The sequence below is a fragment of the Oryctolagus cuniculus genome, chromosome 4 (assembly GCF_964237555.1).
Source record: "Oryctolagus cuniculus chromosome 4, mOryCun1.1, whole genome shotgun sequence".
Classification (NCBI taxonomy): Eukaryota; Metazoa; Chordata; class Mammalia; order Lagomorpha; family Leporidae; genus Oryctolagus; species Oryctolagus cuniculus.
Genome location: NC_091435.1, coordinates 93,735,112 through 93,754,439, shown reverse-complemented (window position 1 = coordinate 93,754,439; position 19,328 = coordinate 93,735,112). Strand labels below are relative to the sequence as shown.

At 54.6% G+C, this 19,328-nt stretch overlaps 1 protein-coding gene across 1 annotated transcript; it reads right to left on the bottom strand.

Moving 5' to 3' along the window:
• Positions 1-242: 242 nt before the first annotated feature.
• Positions 243-19,328, bottom strand: DVL3 (dishevelled segment polarity protein 3). Its single transcript, XM_051818876.2, has 16 exons — positions 18,898-19,328; positions 11,415-11,484; positions 10,839-10,960; positions 10,624-10,733; positions 10,341-10,476; positions 10,110-10,203; positions 9,889-9,958; positions 8,701-8,840; positions 8,443-8,519; positions 8,268-8,335; positions 7,964-8,113; positions 7,279-7,410; positions 7,020-7,187; positions 3,034-3,249; positions 2,528-2,938; positions 243-1,851 (listed from the first exon to the last, which is right to left on the bottom strand). The coding sequence occupies exons 1-16, from the start codon at positions 19,056-19,058 to the stop codon at positions 1,820-1,822; spliced, it is 2,157 nt and encodes a 718-aa protein (XP_051674836.1). The 5' UTR covers positions 19,059-19,328; the 3' UTR covers positions 243-1,819.

Below are 19,328 nucleotides of genomic sequence, written 5' to 3'. Positions count from 1 at the left end.
TGACTTCCTTGGGAGGACTCAGCTTGTCATGGGAAGGAGGGGCAAGGAGGGGCAAACCTGGTTGTAAACCTTACTGTCTCTAGCAGTCTCTTGCCAGACGACAGTATGTAGTAGGCTGAAGATCTGACCTCCCTCACAGCCTGAAGGCATTTAATCCTTCATGCCTGCCTTTGTAAAAGCTTTATCTTCCAAACACATCCTAAACTCCTACCAACTTAAGAGTAAATAATAATGGTAAATGATAATAATAATAATAGCTACCATTTATTGAGCACCTACTCTATTCTGTGCCATGCACTGTGCTAGGCACTTTTCGTACAATATCTAATTTAAATCCTCACAACAACCCTGTGAGGTAGGTATTATTATCATTTTACATATGAGGGAACTGAGGCTCAGAGAGGTTAAATAACTCTCCTATCACGCAATCAAAAAGTAGTAGAGCTGGAATTCAGACTCAGAACAACCAGAGTCCAAACCCCATGCTCCGGTGAATTAAAGTAGAGGAAGAGGGGAGAGAAAGGGCCAAATTCCAGAGACTGTTGGGTGCAATGGATATGGTACGATGACTAGTAAGATATGGGAAGGGATTTAAGCCTATAAATGTTCCTAGCTGGTGAGTCTATGTAGGTCACAATGAAGGTAATCAGGACTAGACCGCAGGAGGAACACATTTGACTGGGGACATGAGTTGAGTTCATGTAGACATGTCCATAGGATGTCCAGGGGGTAATAAAAATACTCTGCCAAGATTGGGGGAAGCTGGGGTTGGAGCTACACATCTGGGAATCACCAGCATACCAGCAGCAATTGAGGATATCAGGATGGATGATACCATTTTGGGGGGGGGGTAGAAAGAGAAGTGGACCAAGGATGGAGTAACAGAAACATCAACAAAGTCATGAGCAATAGTGGAGGAATTCTTAAAAGAGTTGAAGCAAACAGTACAGAAAACAGTCCTGTGGTGGTGGCTCGAAGAAGCCTTGGCCTAAGTCAGGAGCAAATCCAGAGCTCCCAGAAAGCAGGCAGGACTGACTCACACTTCCAACCCAGCCCTTTGCTCAACAAACTCCAGGAAGGATTTGTAAAGCAATAAATGCCAAAATGTCCCTACCTTGTTTAGCTGCAAAGCTTGAAGCTAATGATTTCACCTTACTCTTGACATCCCAGCCCTGAAAATATGGCAGCTTGGATGAGCCAGGATTTATAGCAGAGGCGTAGAGAGAAAAGACCTGATTTGCTTAAAGTGGAGAATAAGGTAAAAAGAAAACCTGGCACTCAGAAGTACCCCTGTGAATCCATAGCTGGCCTGTAGGCCCCTGTGGCTGTGCCCTGGGGTGTCGGGGTGAATGTGGTGGGCATTGTGGGTGTTAAGAATGGCCTGTCAGTCAGTCACAGGGGAGTCCTCTGCCGAGCTCAGCCTGAGACCCAGCTCACAGGCTTTATCCATGTAGGAGGATATGGGGATGTGTGTGGGAGGCTAGGGGACCAGCCCCAGCCTGGGGAGGACTGGGGCACAGGGTCCAGCCCTTTGGGCAGGGACCAGCCCTGAGGCTTAAGCAAACTTGCATAGGTACGTGTGTGTGAGAGAGACAGACAAGACAGAGAGAGAGAGAAAGTGGGAGAACGAGAGAGAGACTGTCTCTTGAGAGGAGAATCATCTCTCCGGCATGGAGGACGCTGGGGCCCTCCCAGGAGCCCCGGGACTCAGTGTGCTGAGGTGTGGGTGTGGGGACTGGACATCCTTGGGAAGCCCTGAGGGGCTGTTGAAGCAGGGTTCCTGGTCTCCTCGGAGGCTGGGCCTCCCCTCGCTGGGGGCTCACAGAAAGTCAAACAGCCCGAAATTCTTGGCTGCTCCAGGCCCAGGAAAAATTGGGGGAAGAAAAAAGAAAGAAAAGAAACGTTTCAGGCCTGGGAGTGAAATGAGCCTGCTGGTTAGTGGGGTTAGGCTCTGGAGGAAGTAGCACACAGGCAGGCATGGTCCCAGCGGGGTACAGGCAGGGAAGGCATGAATGGCTCCTGGAGAGAAACACAGCTCCAGGGCCTGGACGGAGGCCACAGGCAGGGGGCGGTTAGGAAGGGCAGACTGGGGAGTGATTTCTGGTGTCAGTTTGGTGGGGCACAGACAAGAGATCTGCACACATGCTGGGGAGGGGAGCAGCCCACAGGTTGGCAAAGGGCCCACGTGGCTGAATCAATGGTAAATGGGAACTGAAAGGACACTCCTGGGGTCAGCTCCTCAAGTGTGTATGGGTGGGACAGCACCTGAGTCCAGAGCCCTGGACAGGAAGGACCCTGCACAGCGGTTAGTGGGCAAAGGGACAAGCTGGGGCCAGAGGCAGGTTAGGGGCCCCGGCCTGCGCTGCGGCCAGCGAGCAGTTAGCGTGCCTGGGTTTAGTTTTGTTTATTTCCCTTTCAGGTACCAAAGTAAAAAAGACGGACGAATGGAGAAGGGCTGGCCGGCCAGGGAGGGGTAGGATGGAAGTTGGGGAGGGCCCTGCTCACATCACATCCACGAAGAACTCACTGGGGTTTCCCATGGCCATGCGGAAAGACTGTCTGCTGGCGGTCAGTTCGGGGGGCACCGAGGCTAGGTCACGGCCCGGAGGGGCTCCAGGGGGCCCCAAGGCTGCAGGCGGCGGGGGCATCATCAGCATGGGGGGCCCGTAGAGCGGTGGCACTCCGGGCGGGCCGTAGCTCGGGTGCGTGTGGTGGCTGCGCAGACTGCTGGCCAGCGAGTGGTGGCTGCGGTGGCTGTGCTCGCTGGCCGCCGGGCCCGAGCGCTCGCTGGGAGCCCGCTCTCGTGGCCCACGCAGGCTGCTACGAGTCGTGTGGTCCGACTCGCTGCCACTGCCGCCCGACTTGGAGTCCCCTGCCTTCGGGTCCTTCTCCTTCCTTCGATCGCTGCCGCTGCGGTTGGAGCCACTGCTCCTACTGCCTGTAGGGGACAAGCAGGCAGAGCCAGGGACGCTCAGCACCAGGGAGGAAGTTGGGGGCTCCCGGCCGCCCCCCTCCCCGGCCTCGGCCCCTCACCTTCACTGTGCTGACTGCTGGCGCTGCCTCCGCCGTAGCTGTAGCCCAGTTCCGGGAAGCCTGGGTGCGGGTTGTAGGGGTGTGGGGGCGGCGGGTATTGGTAAGGGAAAGCCATGGGCCAAGGGGCGGCCCCAGGGTGCGGCAGAGGGGCCAGGGTGTCCTGATCCGAGGCGCCACTGGAACCGTCGTGGTCATGGAGGGACAGGTTGGCCATGTCTGGGAAAGGAAGGCTGGGTGAGCCAGGCCTGCCCCACGTCCCCATTCCCCTTGACCATAAGAGGGCCCCAGCCTAGGTAGGGGTGGGTCAGCAGGTAGTTTCTGGCCAAGAGCTCACCCTTTCTGTAGACCCCTCTGCTACCTCTAGACAACCCTGGGGAGACCCTGCAGGACCTCTGGGCCACCATTTCAACTCCACAGCCACACCCTTGGAGGCCCCTGCCAAGCTCTGGGTACTTTCTTCTCCCTCCTCAGTGGGCCCGGAGAAGGAGCAAAACTCTTAATTGGCCATTTTCTCTTTTGTTCACTCAGCAGTGAGGCTGGAAAAGGGGGAAGGTTGAAATAGCAGAGAGCCACAAGGTACTGCACATCTGCGATTCCCAAGGCACAGTGCAAAGCACTCCGTCTCCTGCAAGCGTACCACTACCCTATAAAGAAGGCATCTGTCACAGTTCTTCCAAATGATGAAAGTGAGGTCCAGACAGGTTGAGAGAGCAGCCTGAGGTCAGCCTACACTGTAGCTATCGCAGGAGCTAGGAACTGCTTGCTTTTCCTGACCTTTCCAGATGAGGTCATTATTTAAGAGCAGAGAAGGAGCCAGGGTGTGGCACAGCGGGTTAGCCACCACCTGCAATACCAGCATTCCATAGGAGTACTGGCTCTGCCAGCCATGTGGGAGATCGGATGAAGCTCCTGGCTTTGGCCTGGCCCAGCACTAGCCATTACGGCCATTTGGGTAGTGAACCAGTGGATGGAAGATTGGAAGATCTTTCTCTGTGTAACTCTTTCAAATAAATACATCAATTAAAAAAAAAAATAAAAGAAGAAGAAGCAAAGTTTGGGGGAATTTTGCCCTCTTGTAGCTCCAGAATTACAAAACCCCATGAAAAGCCTGGAGCGGCATCAGCCTTTCAGCACCTCCCCATAAAGAATGCCCTGGCCCTGAGCTCACGTTTCTGGTGCTGCTGGGAGGGCTGGAGGGGTATGGGAACGGTCAGAAGACAGGGCAGCTTGGGCACCTCCTCTGACCTCTCGACCCCATTCCTGGAGGAGCTCTTCACAGCCCAGTCCCACCCTATCAACAGGAGTTATTTCATGACTCCGGCTCCCCCTGGGGAAACTGTACTCTTAAACACAAGGCTGCCCCTAACAATGTTGGAACCACCTGAAGGGGAGGAGCGTAAGGGGCCACCAGGACCTGCTGGGCCACTCTCTGCCTACCCACCATCTGTATCAGGTCCCAGAGCTCTGAGGGAGCTGGACTAGCGCCAGGGACCACCTGCCTGGATGCAGCTAAGACCTTCCTCCAAGCCCTAACATGAACCAGCCCAGGCTTCCAGGGAAAGGTCAGGAGCCCCTGGAGCCCGCCAGCTAAGCCTTCAACCTGTCACAACGCCAGCAGTTGGATGGGGTGGTGCAGAGGGAAGCAGTGATCTGGCTTGATCCGGTGAGGACTAGTGAGGAATTTAGCTTCCAGGTTACTGTCCTGAGGGGAGTAACTGTGTATTCCTAGGGCATCCCAGCACCCCATTCTTCCCTTTGAGCTTGTTATACTTCTAGCTGAGAGCACCTAAGCCAGTGACAAGTAAAAGATCTATTCTAGGGACCGGTGCTGTGGCTTAGTGGGTTAAGCTGCTGCCTGCAGTGCCAGCATCCCATATGGGCGCTGGTTCTAATCCCAGCTGCTCCACTTCCAATCCAGCTCTCTGCTGTGGCCTGGGAAAGCAGTAGAAGATGGTCCAAGTCCTTGGGCCCCTCATCCACGTGGGAGACCTGGAAGAAGCTCCTGGCTTCTGGCTTTGGATCAGTGCAGCTGTTTTAGCCAATTGCGGAGTGAACCAGTGGATGGAAGACCCCTCTCTCTCTCTCTGCCTCTCCTTCTCTCTCTGTGTAACTCTTTCAAATAAATAAATAAATCTTTAGAAAAAAAAAATCTGTTCTGTCACTGTGGCACTGGTGGCCTCGGTCCATGGATGCCAGGTGGACCAAGGGAAGGAGCACTGTCTCTTGAGCAAAACCCAGAGCAGCCTTGAGAAGCTTTATGTGTCACTGGAGGTTTGGGGTCAGGGCCAACTTCTACTAATGATGTTGTCAATAACTATACTTCCTCAAGTCCAAGAAGTACCTAGTGATAAGACATACCCCAACTTCTCAGATATTCCAATGTGAGAAAATACACATGTTAGAATCAATGGACAACTTTTACAGAGCACTTGCTGTGGGCCAGATACTGTGCAAAGAGCATTGTGGGAATTCTTGTATCCCAAACAATGCTGTGACATAGGTTCCACTATCATCTCTGCTTACTGATCAAGAAACTGAGGCACCATGGGTTATGCCACTCACTCACATGCACACATCAGGAAGAGGAGCTAAGATTTGGACTTTGTCACTGATGAAGGCACTGGAGTATTGGTTAGTCAGAAATGTCCAACACCAAAATGCATGGATGGATCTGCCTACTCCATGAGGCGGTGCTGCTGTGCTGAGGGCCGTGGAGCTCTCTCCACCCAGGAACTAGGATCTGCACGTAGGAACAGACGTTCTAATTCCCAGAACCTAACTGGAAGCATTTTTTTAAAAAGATTTACCAGCGCCCATATGGGATGCCGGCACTGCAGGCGGCAGCTTAGCCCACTACCCCACAGTGCCAGCCCCAATTGGAAGCATTTTAAGAGAGCCTTTTGTGGGCCAGCACTGTGGTGTAGTGCGTAAAGCTGCCACCTGCAATGCCAGAATCCCATATGGGCACTGGTTCAAGTCCTGGCCGCTCCACTTCCAATCCAGCTCTCTGCTGTGGCCTGGGAAAGCAATGGAGGATGGCCCCAGTGCTTGGGCCCCTGCACCCATGTGGAAGACTTGGAAGAAGCTCCAGGCTTCAATTAGCCCAGCTCTGGCCTGCGGCCATTTGGGAAGTGAACCAGAGGATGGAAGACCTCTCCCTCTGTTCCTCCCTCTCTCTCTCTGTAACTCTATCTTTCAAATAAGTAAATGAAATAGAGAGAATGCTTTTGGGTGCCAGCCAGCACCACTGGGCTGAAAGAAGGCTCCCACCCTGAAAACTGCTGTCCTGTTTAAGGACTTCCCATCTCGGGGTGCTCCAGGCTAGGAAGAAGGGTGGTTCCTTGTAGAGATCCTCCTGCTTGCTAACCTGCACTGGCATTGTACTCTCTTAAGATCAAGTCTAACCTCCTGGTACAGCTGCAAAGCCCTCTGTAGCTTCATCCTGGGACTCTGGGGAGGACTTGGAGCCTCAGGCCTGCCCTGATGGAACCTGCTTGGTGCAGGAGCCCAGGGCAGGAACTCCAGTTGGCCTGGCACCACACACCCAGGGCAGCCCCAGGTGGCTGGGTGAACAAGGGCTCTGGAGCCACAGAGAAGCTCCTCTGCTTCTAGCTGTGTGACCTGGAGTAGACCACCAGCTGCAAGTGTTGGGTTCCTCATCTGAAAACAGGAATAGCAATAGTATAGCAATGGCAGGGACCCTGTGAGGCTGGAGTACGAGAGAAGCAGATTTAGAAACAACCAGTTCTGTTGCTGGCCAAGCTAAGCAGGCACTTAAGATGCAGGGCCCAGGAGAGAGAGGCAGGACAGGGGCTGGCTAGACTCTGTTTCCCCTGCAGAATTCTCAGGCCTTGAGCTGGGCCCCTGGCTCTGCCTCGCCCCCACCCCCTATCCCTCCTGCCATCCAGATCCTTGGAGTCTGTAACCATATTCTTGGGCACTTCCCTACTCCCCGCCAGGAAACAGGGCAGAGGGGAGGCACGTACTGCCGCAGAGGTCGCCGAAGATGTAGTAGCACTGCTCCGAGAAGGTGATCTTGTTGACGGTATGGCGGATGAAGCCGGCTTTCAGCAGGTTGCTGGCATATTTGCGGGCCTCCCGCCGGTCGGTAAAGCCTTCCACATTGTGGTACAGCCAGTCCACCACATCTGAGCCTGGGGGTGAGGTACCCAATTCGGGGCCCTGGCCTTCTCTGCCCCTCCACTCTCCGCCCCCGCCCTTCATCCCACGGTGGGGCTTTCTCACCGATGAAGGCATTGGGGATGGTAATCTTGAGCCACATGCGGTCTCGGACCTCCAGCCCTGATTCAGGGGAAGCCATGGCTTTCACGATGGCAGCCATGTCACTGTGGATGGACAGGTGGAAGTCATCTAGGCCTGCGGGTGGAAGGGAGAAAGCGGTGTTGGTGTTAGGCAGACAGGATTTTGCATTCCAGCTCTACCTTCTGATAATTATGGGACCACCGCTGGGCAAACTACTGACTTCTTGGACATTGTTCCCCCCTCTGTAAAAAAATGGGGGTTTTAATATTTAATTTATAAGGACACTTGAAGAAAGAACTCAATAATGCAAACAAGGTGCTCAACACAGTGTGTAACACACATCATGATTGTCAGCACGGCAGCCATCTACTGAGTGCTCGCTCTGTGGCACGCACTGTGACGATGCTTCACTTTCATGCTCTCATTAAACCCCCAGGACCCGGTCAAGTGCGTACCATCAGTCCCCTTTTATAAGAGGAAACTGAGGCTCTAGGATATGCGATCCAGGCTCAGAAGCAAACACATGTGGTGAGGGTTGGAGTGCTCACTAGGGAAGCTGCTATGTGAGGTGAGTCCCCTCCCCGGCCCTCTCTGATGCCCAAGCAAGAGTCACCTTGTGACCCTTAACAGTCCCTCCCACATAGCAGGGACAGGGTTGGGCACTCACGCTCTGTGTCGGGGATGGAGCTGGTGATGGAGGAGCTGGTGGAAGTGATGGTGCTCAGGGAGGGGCTCATGCCGTAGGCGGGGAAGGTGCCGGTCATGGCTGCAGTGTGGGAGACCCAGGCTGCAGGGTCAATGGGCCGGATGGGTTCACCTGCAGGGAGGATGAGGAGTCATGGACTGCCCACCCTGCTTGCTGCCGGGCCCACAGGGTAGGTGTAGGGGTTTAGGACAACATGGAAGAAAGGAGAGACAGGGCTCATAAATGCCAACTTAAGCCTTTAGCATCAAGTCCCCCATTCACTTACTTCTGGGCAATGTGAAACAACCACGTGGACTTGGGTCCCAGCACTTGGCTACAGTCAGGGTGATGGGCCTGAAAACAACATTGTCCCAGTGAGGGCAGGCATGTGAAGGCCACTAAGCCTCTTTTGATAGCCAGAAATGCCTACCCCTCCTCAGCAGTGCCCCCTCCAGCCATACCCTGGTTTGTGCACAATCTCCCGCAGTACCCGGACTGCATCATCATTACTCATGTTCTCAAAGTTGATCTCGTTTACCTGGGGAAAAGACCAGGAGTGGGACAAGCAACTGTGTTGGGAAAGGGCCAGGGAGCTGAGCTTGGTGGGTTCAGGGGGTCTTCCTTTCACCAAGCAGGAGCTTCTGAATGAGCAGGGTACTAAGGAGAGGGACAGCATCCTGCTCCCTACCCGCACCACCTCCCCGGGCGGGCAGTGGTACCTGTAACAGCATGTCTCCAGGCTCTATGCGTCCATCAGCAGCCACAGCCCCACCCTTCATGATAGAGCCAATGTAGATGCCTCCATCACCACGCTCGTTGCTTTGGCCCACAATGGAGATGCCCAAGAAGTTATACTTTTCTACAGGGAGTAATTTAAGATCTTTAGAGAGAAGCAAGGTTCCTACCCAAATCCCAACCCCTTATTAGAAAAGCGTGGAAAGGAGGGGCTGGTGCTGTGACATAGCAAGTAAAGCCTCTGCCTGCAGTGCCAGCATCCCATCTGGGCACTGGTTCGAGTCTTGGCTGCTCCACTTCTGATCCAGCTCTCTGCGGTGGTCTGGGAAAGCAGCAGAAGATGGCCCAAGGCCCTTGCATCCATGTGGGAGACCTGGAAGAAGCTCCTGGCTCCTGGCTTTGGATCAGCCCAGCTCCAGCTGTTGCGGCCATCTGGGGAGTGAACTAGCAGATGGAAGACAGACTCTCTCTCTCTCACTCTCTGCCTCACTCCAACTCTGCCTTTCAAATAAACGAACAAATAAATCTAAGAAAGGAAGGGAGAGAGGGAGAGAGGGAGTGAAGGAGGGAGGGAGGGAAAGAGGGAAGGAGAGAGGGAGAGAGGCAGAGAGGGAGAGAGAGGAGGGAGAAAAGCAAGAAGGACAGACAGGAAGAAAAGGGTGGAAAGGGACAAGAGCGGACCTTCACTGAGCCTGACTCAAGCACTGCATTCAGCACGCTTCCCTACGCGCTCACCTACTCCTCCCTCACGTGGAGCCCCAGTTCACAGAGCAGGTAGCTGAAGGTCAGAGAATTTAAGTGACTTTTCTAAGTAAGTTGACAGAGCCAGAATTCAAACTCAGAACTAAATTCCAAAGTTGGACTGTTTTTATTGCATCCAGCTGTCTCCCCAAGAGAGTACCTAGGCAGAAAGCAGAGAGCAAGGAGGCAAAGGCTGAAAGATGGGAAGGGGTGGGGCTCAAGGAAATCACTTCCTCCAGGAAGCCTCCCTTGATGCCATTTGCTGCTCCCACAGCTCTCAGTGCTCATCTCTGTCACAGCCCTGATCATGGACATGTTGTTGAAAGAAAGCTCCATGAGGGCAGGGAACATGTCCTGTGCCCCTTAAATGCTCGCGTATGCGCAGGGCGTGGCATGTGGCAGATGCTGGGGGGTGCTGGTCCTGCACTCACCCATGTTGAGAGTGACGGTGATGATGTTCAGGGACATGGTGGAGTCGGTGATGCTGCTGAAGGAGGAGGACTGGAAGAGACAGAGGCCCTGAGCGCAGGGTCCACCTGCCTCCTCCCCATGGTGAGCCCCCAGCGCCCCTAAGGGAAGCACAAGCCTTGCCTGCCTGGGACGGGCTCGCCGTCTGCCCCTCCCACCCCCCAGCTGGCCCCCAGCCACATACCCGCTCAATCCGGGAGACCTTCTGCTTCCTCCGCCGCCGCTTGTGTCTTCTCATTAGGCGCGAGGCGCTGCTCTGCTCTGTGGAGCTGCTGAACCTGGGGGGCCCACAGTCATTCCCCACCAGGCTCCCAGCCCTGCCCCAGGTGAGGCACTGCAGGGCCCACGTCCCTCCCCAGGGCCCAGAGTCCTCAGGGCCACTTGCCCCACCATACCCGGGAAGTGAAAGCCCCACCTGCTGGTGGAATCATCCTCATCTGAGTCAAAGAAGCTGGTGGTCTCCAACTCGCTGCTCATAAGGGTGGAGGAGCTATCATAACCCCCGGGCTCGCGCCGCCGCTCCCCCTTCGCAGTTCCGTTTAGCCGGGCCGCTACAGGGGACGGAGGCAGCTGGGTTCACACAGAGCCCAGTGCAGCAGAGGAGGAAGGAGAGACAGCCAGAAAGTGGGGGTGAAGGGGTGGGAGCTGGAGGGGAGGGCGGAGATCACGCTGCTGCTCAGCTCAGGGGGGACACACACCGTGCTCCGGGCCGTCCCTGCGGCGAGGCCGTTCCCGCTGGGCAGACACCAACGAGTCTGTCTCGGTGTCATTGTCCAGGTTCTCCTGGCTGCCCCCCCCAGCATGAGGGCTGCAGAGAAGAGAGGACTTGGTGGGGGCGGGGCAGGCTGAGGGCTCCCTGCCCTAGTCCCGGGCTGGGCTAAGGCGGCCTTCCCCCACGGAAGGTCACACTCACTGGAAGGATGGGGGCCTTGAGTCCCCGATGCCACCTGTGCGCTCCATAGGCGGTGGCAGCTCCACTGGGTTGTCTGCGCAGAAGGGGGCTGGTTCTGGGTGTGAGCCCTCAGCTGACACCAGCTGGTGGGGAGAAAGCGAGGAGGGCTACATTCCAGAGGCACCAGGGAGAAGGCGCTTCTGGCAATGCGTGAAGGCCTAGGGGAAGCAGCTGGAAATGCTGAGGGAAAAGGGACAGGGCTGAGAAGAGGAGCGGCTGCGAGACACGGGTTGGTGAGGCAGAGTGGGTGCAGGGTCTGAGGCAGGGATTGGCAGATGACAGCAGGTGTCTCGACGGGACCAGGAGTTGTGTTTATTCCCACTGTGCGTTTCTATCTCTTCCTCTTCTCCCTTCCCGCCACTTTCCCACTTTTCACTAAGGCTAAGACTCTGAGGTGAGAAACAGCGCAGTTAGAAACTAAAGGAAGATCCAGATGCTGAAGCACAAAACCACCAGCTAGCTACCAGTACAGAGATGCCTTCCCTCCTCTAGCCCAGCACAAGGAAACAGATGGACACAAGGTTGAGGGCTCCTTACCCAGGACACCACGCGGCCATTGAAGCAGGGCAGCTTGGCATTGTCGTCAGAGATCTCCTCCTTCACCACTCTGCAGGGGAACACGGATGGCAGAGAACTTTCTAGCATCGAAATAGAGGTTCCTCTACTTCTACCCTAGGAATCAAGCACTAACACAAGACTGTTCATGTGAGATCAGGGGCGGGGGCAATCCAAGGGCAGCTCTTTGTTACCACCTGAAAGATGCCAGCCGCCACCTTGGGCAACCCCTCAGTCAGGGGTGGCAGATGGCTGCCCCCATACCACCCCTGAGAACCTCCAGGGTGCTTTGCCCAGCTCCACCGTGACTTTCCTGGGCTGCACTTTCTCTTCCCTTTTGACCCTAAACTGGGAAAAAGCACACAATTACTGCTTGTCCTTCCCTTCTCAAATGGGAATCCTGACATTGTTCTGGGAGGTATGGACTCAGAATTTAAGGAAATTAATAAAGAAAAAGGCATAAAACATTTACTGAACATCTACCACATGACATTAAGATAATTAAACAATAATAAGTGATCTCATTTAGCATGTGTATGACTTCATTTAATGTCACATTTAAGTAACACCCAGGGACTAGCACTGTGGCATGGTGGATAAAGCCACTGCCTACATTCCCTGTGGGCGCCGGCTCAAGTCCCAGCTGCTCCTCTTCTGATCCAGCTCTCTGCTATGGCCTGGCCTGAGAAAGCAGTGAAAGATGGCCCAAGTGCTTGGGCCCCTGCACATGTGTGGGAGCTCCTGGCTCCTGGCTTCAGATCAGTCCAGCTCCTGCAGCTGCTGCCATTTGGGGAGTGAACCAGTGGGATGGAAGATCTTTCTCTCCCTCTCTCTCTGTAACTCTGCCTCTCAAATAAATAAATGAAATTTTTTGAAAAAAAAAAAAAAAAAAAAAAAAAAAAAAAAAAAAAAAAAGATAGGTACACCCGGAGAAACCAGGCTCAACAGGTTCAGTAATTCACCTAGACTCATACCACCTAAGTGAGGAGCTAAAACTTGAATCCTCATCAGACTTAAAGCCCATGTTCTTAGCTATTTACACCAGCTTATCTCCTTAAATATTCTAATACAATTGGAACCGGCACTGTGGCTCAGCGGGTTAATGCCCTAGTCTGAAGTGCCGGCATCCCCATATGGGTGCCGGTTTGAGACCTGGCTGCTCCACTTCCGATCCAGGTCTATGCTATGGCCTGGGAGAGCAGAAGATGGCCCAAGTCCTTGGCTCCAGCACCCATGTGGGAGACCTGGAAGAAGCTCCTGGCTCCTGGCTTCGGATGGGCATAGCTGCGGCCAATTGGGGAGTGAGCCATCGGATGGAAGACCTCTCTCTCTCCTCTTTCTGCCTCTCCTCTCTGTGTAACTCTTTCAAATAAATAAGTAAATCTTTAAAAACAAAACATACAATCTTCATATCAGCCTCATTAGGTAGAAAATATGATTCTCATTTCCCAAAAAAGGAAACTGAACAACTTTCAGTAACCTTTCAAGGCCACAGAGCTAGTAGATGTCAGAGCTGGCATTCAACCCTAGGCTTGTCTGACTTCAAAACCCACACTTTCCTACTATAGTTCAGTTTTTCTTGTACGAGGACAGAGGTGATGTGGATCTCTGCGGAGGGTGGGTGGTGGGGGCAGTGATGTAGGGCCCGAGGTGTATGGGATGTGGTTATGGCCATATTGTCTGGTTTGAGGAATGTGGTGAGGCAGGAAGTCAGACATGGACTCGGTTTAGGGCCAGGGAATAGAATGGAAAAGTTAAGGAATATCAAGACTGTCAAATGCCCAGGAGTACAGAGCTTGGAGGATGTAACCAGTGGTAAGAGAATGACACACGCCTGGAATTTGCAGCAAAGACAATCGACAGCAAGTAAAGAAGCTAGGAAGCCTAGTCTTTCCTTGTTCTTTGAGCAGCTTCTGCCCAGAGCCAGGAACGTGTTTGTCTTCTTGTGATGCTTACATTCTTGGACTCACAGCCAAGTTTGCAGGCAGAGCCTGCCTATCTCCCTCCCATTCAGCTCTGGCTCCTCTGCCATTTCTAACCCCAAGACAACCCTAAGAAAGCAGCCCAAATCATCCTGCTCCGGTTCACCATGGCAGAAAGCCTAGAGACAGATGAGGCTGGAAAGAAGGAACGGGGGTAGCTCAGACTCACCAGCCAGGCTGCCCACAGGGTACCCAAAGCTTGAAGCCCTGAATACAGCTAGGGCTCAAAGGAAAAGAGGGTGGGGGTGGGCCACATGGCATGGGCTCTAGGGTCTGCTCTGGAGGGGGTCTCCCTGTGGTGAGAAACTACCGAGTCCCCACCCCCTCCCCTAGCAGGGCCCACCACACTACAGATGTTTTCTCTCTTCTGGGGGGTCACTGACAGGTCGCCAAGACTCTGCTGACTCACAATGATCAGCTGATCTCGGCAGCCTTGGGGGACCTCGGCCAGGCTCTCCCCTCCCCACTGACGAGCCGAATGGCTTGGGGTTCCACAGTGCACGTGCACACACACACACAGAGACATACACAATTATACTCCAAGTACAGTCAGACAAATACGGGTTCAAATTCCAATTCTACCACTTATTAGCCCTCCCATCTTAGAGACTTTTCTTAACTTTTCCAAGCCTTTGTTTCTTCATGGCAAATGAGATTCTTATATGCCTGCCACTGTCTGCACTGTCTAGACATACAATAAAAAGCTTATTACTAAGTTTGTGAATGATTATTATTTTTTTACTTGAGAGGCAGTGGGGGGGAGAGAGGGGGAGGGAAAGGCAGAGGGGGAGGGAAAGGCAGAGGGGGAGGAAGGGAGGGAGAGGGAGGGGGAGGGGGAGGGAGAGGGAGAAGGAGGGAGAGAGAGAGAGAGAGCAAGCGAGCAAGAGCACACGTGAGAGAGAGCTGGCTAGCTCTCATCCAGTAGTTCGTTCCCCAAATGCCTATAATGGCTAGGACTAGACTGGGCTAAAGCTTGGAGCTAGAAACGCCATCCAGGTCTCTCATGTGGGTGGCAGGGATTCAACCGCTTTTGTCACCACCTGCTTCCTCCCAGAGTGCATTAGCAGGAAGTCGGAATTGGGAGCTGGAGCTGAGACTTAAACCCAGGCACTCTAATATGGAACATGGGCATTTCAAAAGGCAGCTAAACTGCTAGGCAAATGCTGCCCTAATGGGGCCGGCACTGTGGTGCAGAAAGTTGAGCCTCTACCTACAGTGTCGGCGGCCCATGTGGGCCCCAGTTTGAGTCCGGTCACTCCACTTCCCATCCAGCTCCCTGTTAATGCACCTGGGAAAGCAGTGGCAGATGGCCCAAGTTCTTGTGCCCCTGCAACCACATGGGAGACCTGGAAGAAGTTCCTGGCTCGTGGCCCAGCTCCACCCATTGCAGCCATTTAGGGAGTGAACCAGCAGATGGAAGACCTCTTTCTCTCTTTCTCTCTCTGTATCTCTGCCTTTCAAATAAATAAATCTTTTTTAAAAAAATATGCCACCCTAATGTTGTCAATTTTTATTGAGATGTATACTTTCTTTCTAATTAGGTCTAAGTTTCTAAGGGCAGGGACCAAATAAATCTGCTCAACATTCACTGTTCATCTAATTAAAAAGTGGGTGTTGAGAGCTCCATGGGCTTTAGGTCCAGTGCTGGCCTCCAAACCTTCTGAGAGGCTGCCATCCAGCAGATGGTTCGTGTGAGTACACTGCAAGTGGGAAGCAGTCAGAGCTGGAAAAGTAGCAGATGTGTGCATGAACAGACATCTGCTGAACATTACTCAGGTGTCAGGCCCTGGCTAGGCGCTGGCTGGGGTGCGGGGATAAAGAGGATAAGGTACCGTGATGTTTTTAAAGAAAGCTCAGCCTGGGCCGGCACCGTGGCTCACTAGGCTAATCCTCCGCCTGCGGCACCAGCACCCCGGGTTCTAGTCTTGGTCTGGGCACCGGATTATGTCCTGGTTGCCCCTCTTCCAGGCCAGCTCTCTGCTGTGGCCCAGGAGTGCAGCGGAGGATGGCCCAAGTGCTTGGGCCCTGCACCCCATGGGAGACCAGGATAAGTACCTGGCTCCTGCCATCGGATCAGCGCGGTGCGCCAGCTGCAGCGGCCATTGGAGGGTGAATCAATGGCAAAGGAAGACCTTTCTCTCTGTCTCTCTCTCCCACTGTCCACTCTGCCCGTCAAAAAAAAAAAAAAAAAAAAAAAAGCTAGCTCAGCCTGGAGGACAGAACATGGTTCTAGAGGAGGCAGGGTGAGAGCACTTGTGTAGGAGGCCCAGAGGTAGGACAGTATGGGACAAGGAGTGAGGAGCAACAAAAGTTAGTGAGTTAATCTGCCACAGTGACCCCTCCCCCAGCTCAAGTTCAGTCTAGCAGTGAGTACCCAGCTCTTCCATCCATCAGCGATCTCTTCAGTGCTAATTAAAAAAAAAAAAAAAAATTTGTTTATTTGAAAGTCAGAGTTACAGAGAGAGAAGGAGAGGCAGAGGGAGAGAGAGGCCTTCCTTCCGCTGGTTCACTCCCTAGTTGGCCGCAACAGCCAGAGCTGCACCAATCCAAAACCGGGAGCCAGGAGCTTCTTCTGGGTCTCCCACATGGGTGCAGGGGCCCAAGGACTTGGGCCATCCTCTACTGCTTTCCCAGGCCACAGCAGAGAGCTGGATCGGAAGCACAGCAGCCGGGATATGAACCAGCGCCCATATGGGATACTGGCACTACAGGCGGCAGCTTAACCCGCTACGCCACAGCACCAGCCCCGCTAAAAATATTTATCCTTCTCCTACTTCCCAAATAATTTAGGAGGGCTGAGCCTACCCTGAGTTTGAAAATACTTCGGGAGATCAGATGGGACTTGGGGCATCTTCAGGCCTCACACCCAGACCCTCAGGGGTTGACCTGGTATGGAGAGAAGGTTGCCTTCCTCATCAGACTAGCTTTCCCTTCTCTCAGCAGGGGTCCCTGGCCTGGGGCTTGGATGAGTGGCAGCCCTATGGCCCCTACAGCTTGCCAAGGTTTACCATCTCTGTTCTAGAGGACACACCTGTACAAGGAAACAATAATCTCACACAGGGGGTGGGGGCGTTGCAGCACCATATGGGCACCGATTGAGTCCTGGTTGCTCCACTTCGGATCCAGCTCCCTGCTAATGTGCCTGGGGAAGCAGCAGACGATGGCCTAAATACTTGGCCCCTGCCACACACTTGGGAGACCAGATGAAGCTCCTGGCTCTGGCCAGGCCTAGTCTTGGTGATTGAGCCCATATGGGGAATGAACCAGCTGATGGAAGATCTCTTGGTCTCTGTCTCTTCTAACTCTGTCTTTCAAATAAATAAACCCTTTTTAAAAAAATAATAATCTTACCTGGAATTGCATGACTATGGCTTTAGATTTTGGAGCCAAATTTCTGATGTCTAATCAAGCTCTGCTGCTTACTCGCTGTGTGACCTTGGACAAGTTACTTGAGCTTTCTGTGTTCTCATTTGTAAATAGGATATTATGACCTATTTCATAGGGCTGCTATGAGGATTCAATGAGTGAAAATTTGAACAGCATTAGATCATTGCCTGGCACACTGGAAGGCCCACAAAGTTTGTCAAATAGATGAAACATATATACGCTCCTCAGCCGTCAATCCTCTGTGATAAGACGGCCCTGCCAGGTCTCCTGCTCATTTCCTTCAGGGGATACAAACAAGATCAATCACCTCCACTTCATTTTTAGCATTGTTCTCAACCCTGCTAGCATGGCCAGCTCTGATACCTCACAGAGAGAGGCTGTATGCAAGATGGCTCCAGGTGGCACATGAATAAATGTTGCTCAGTTCAATACTTATCTTTAATGTATTTTATAAAGAAATATACCTAAGAAAACTGGCTCTGTAATTTAATGTCTTTGAGTCAAGCTAAGAAGAATACAGAGTGGACTGACAGTGGACTTAAAGAAAAACAGTAAGGAAACAGTGAGCAGGGAGTCCCAGGCTATGGCTGCAGTTAGGGAAAGGGAGAGGCAGCCCCCAGAGTCTAAGCTTCAGAGGCGGGGTCGGTGAAGGGTGGAAACACAGGCCTAGCCTAGTTCCTCCAGGCATCTGGCCCTGTGCACTGGACTCTGGCTGCTTTCCCCCAATCCTGTATCCCAAGGTGGCATCCAGGTCTCTTCCAACCCCAGTCCTTTCTTGCCAGGCTAAGGCACCCAGCCCTTAGCCCCTACTCCTTCCAGATTAATCCCTCAGAATCTACTCATCAGGGGTGTCTGACACCAGACAATCATTACCACACCAGGAGTACCCCACCCCAGGGCAGGAGCACCAACAACACAAACAAGAGTGAGCCCCACACTTCCCACTGTACACAACACTTTCACGCACACACTTCCAGGGGCTCCTCACACCCTGAGTTCCAGGGCAGAAGGTGACAGCCAAACATGCCAGACAGACACAGAGGGTGCGTGCTTCCTGGGGCTCCCAGGGCCAGGGCCCTGGGAGGGCAGCCAGACTGACGAACAGTGGGGACAAGAATGCCTCCCCTCACTCAGCTCTGGGGCCCCAGGCTAGGGCTGAAGAGGCCGCCGCTGTGAGGCCCAGGGCCCAGTAAGTGTGGGGCAGGCTAGTGTGGGGGCCTCCCCCTCCCCCAGTCCCCAGGGAGTTGGGAGGGGGTGTGTGAGGGGATCAGCCAGGCTCCCCCTCCCAGGCCAGCTGCTAAGAACCTTTCTCCAACATTCCATCCCCTCTTAAAGGGGAAGTGGTTGCTTCCAAACTCTGTGGGTCCAGAGCCCTGCAGCAGGAGGAGCCGCCACCAGGGAGGGGGACAAACACCATGAGCTCTTCCTGGCCCTGCCATCCAGGTTCTGAGGCCCTTCCCAAAGTCCACCTTGGCCACGGCGGGACAGGAAAGGCCCCAGTGCCCAGGGATCAGCACCTGGGTTAGTGAGGACTGCTCCTCAGGGGTCAGGCACTCTGTTCCCTTGGCAATCCCCGAACTGCCCGCGGGCCAGAGGGGAGACAGCTAAATAAACATCAGGTCTACAGGCCCAGCTCCCAGCCTGGCGCCGAGCATCCCCCAACGCCCCCTCCCCCAGTTCAAAGTCCCACGGCGGGGCCCTCAGATGCAGGATACTCCAAATATGGGGAAGGCGAAGGCCGAGTGCCCAACACCCAACACCCCAAGTCTGCACTAAAAAGGTGGCTCCCTTGCAGGACGGCGCTGGGGGACCAAGGCTTTGGAATTGGGTGTGCGGGGGTGTGTCCCTCCGTGTGGTCTCTGAGGAGGTGGGGGGGGGGCTCGACGGGCAGAAATGGGCTCTGGGAGAGGGGACGTCCCCCCAAACTAGGAAACCAAGATTCCCCCCCCCCCGAGAGGTGAACGGGGAGTGTCCAGAGCGGCCCGAACCCCGGCCTTTGAGAAAGCCAGGGGGTCGCTCGCTGGAAGCCAGGGTGACGCGGGGAAAGCCGGGGGAGTTGAGGCCGGCCCCCGAGGCAAGGCGGGGGCCACGCTCACCCGAAATCGTCGTCCATAGACTTGAAGAAGAACTTGTAGCTGGGTCGCTGCAGGACGCCCTTAAAGTCCGCCAAGGTGACGCGCTCGGCGGGCAGGGGCAGCTTCACCAGGTACGGCGTCTCCTGCCCGTCCAGGTGGTAGATGATCTTAGTCTCGCCCATGGCCCCGGCTCGGGCCCGGCGGCCCGCGCGCGGCCTGCTCGGGCGGCCGGGCCGGGCCTCTCGGGCGGCGGCGGCGGCGGCGGCGGCGTTCGGCGCGGCCCAGCGGCTCAGCCCAGCTCGGCGGCCGGCCGCGGCGCCAGCTCCCTTGTTCTCCCGGCGCTCCCGGGTCCCAGCGCCGCCCGCCGCGGCCGCAGCCGCCGCTTCCGCCCCCCGCTCCCCCGGCTGGGCTGGCGACCGCGACTCTTCCGGTGGCCGCGGCCCGCCGGGCTC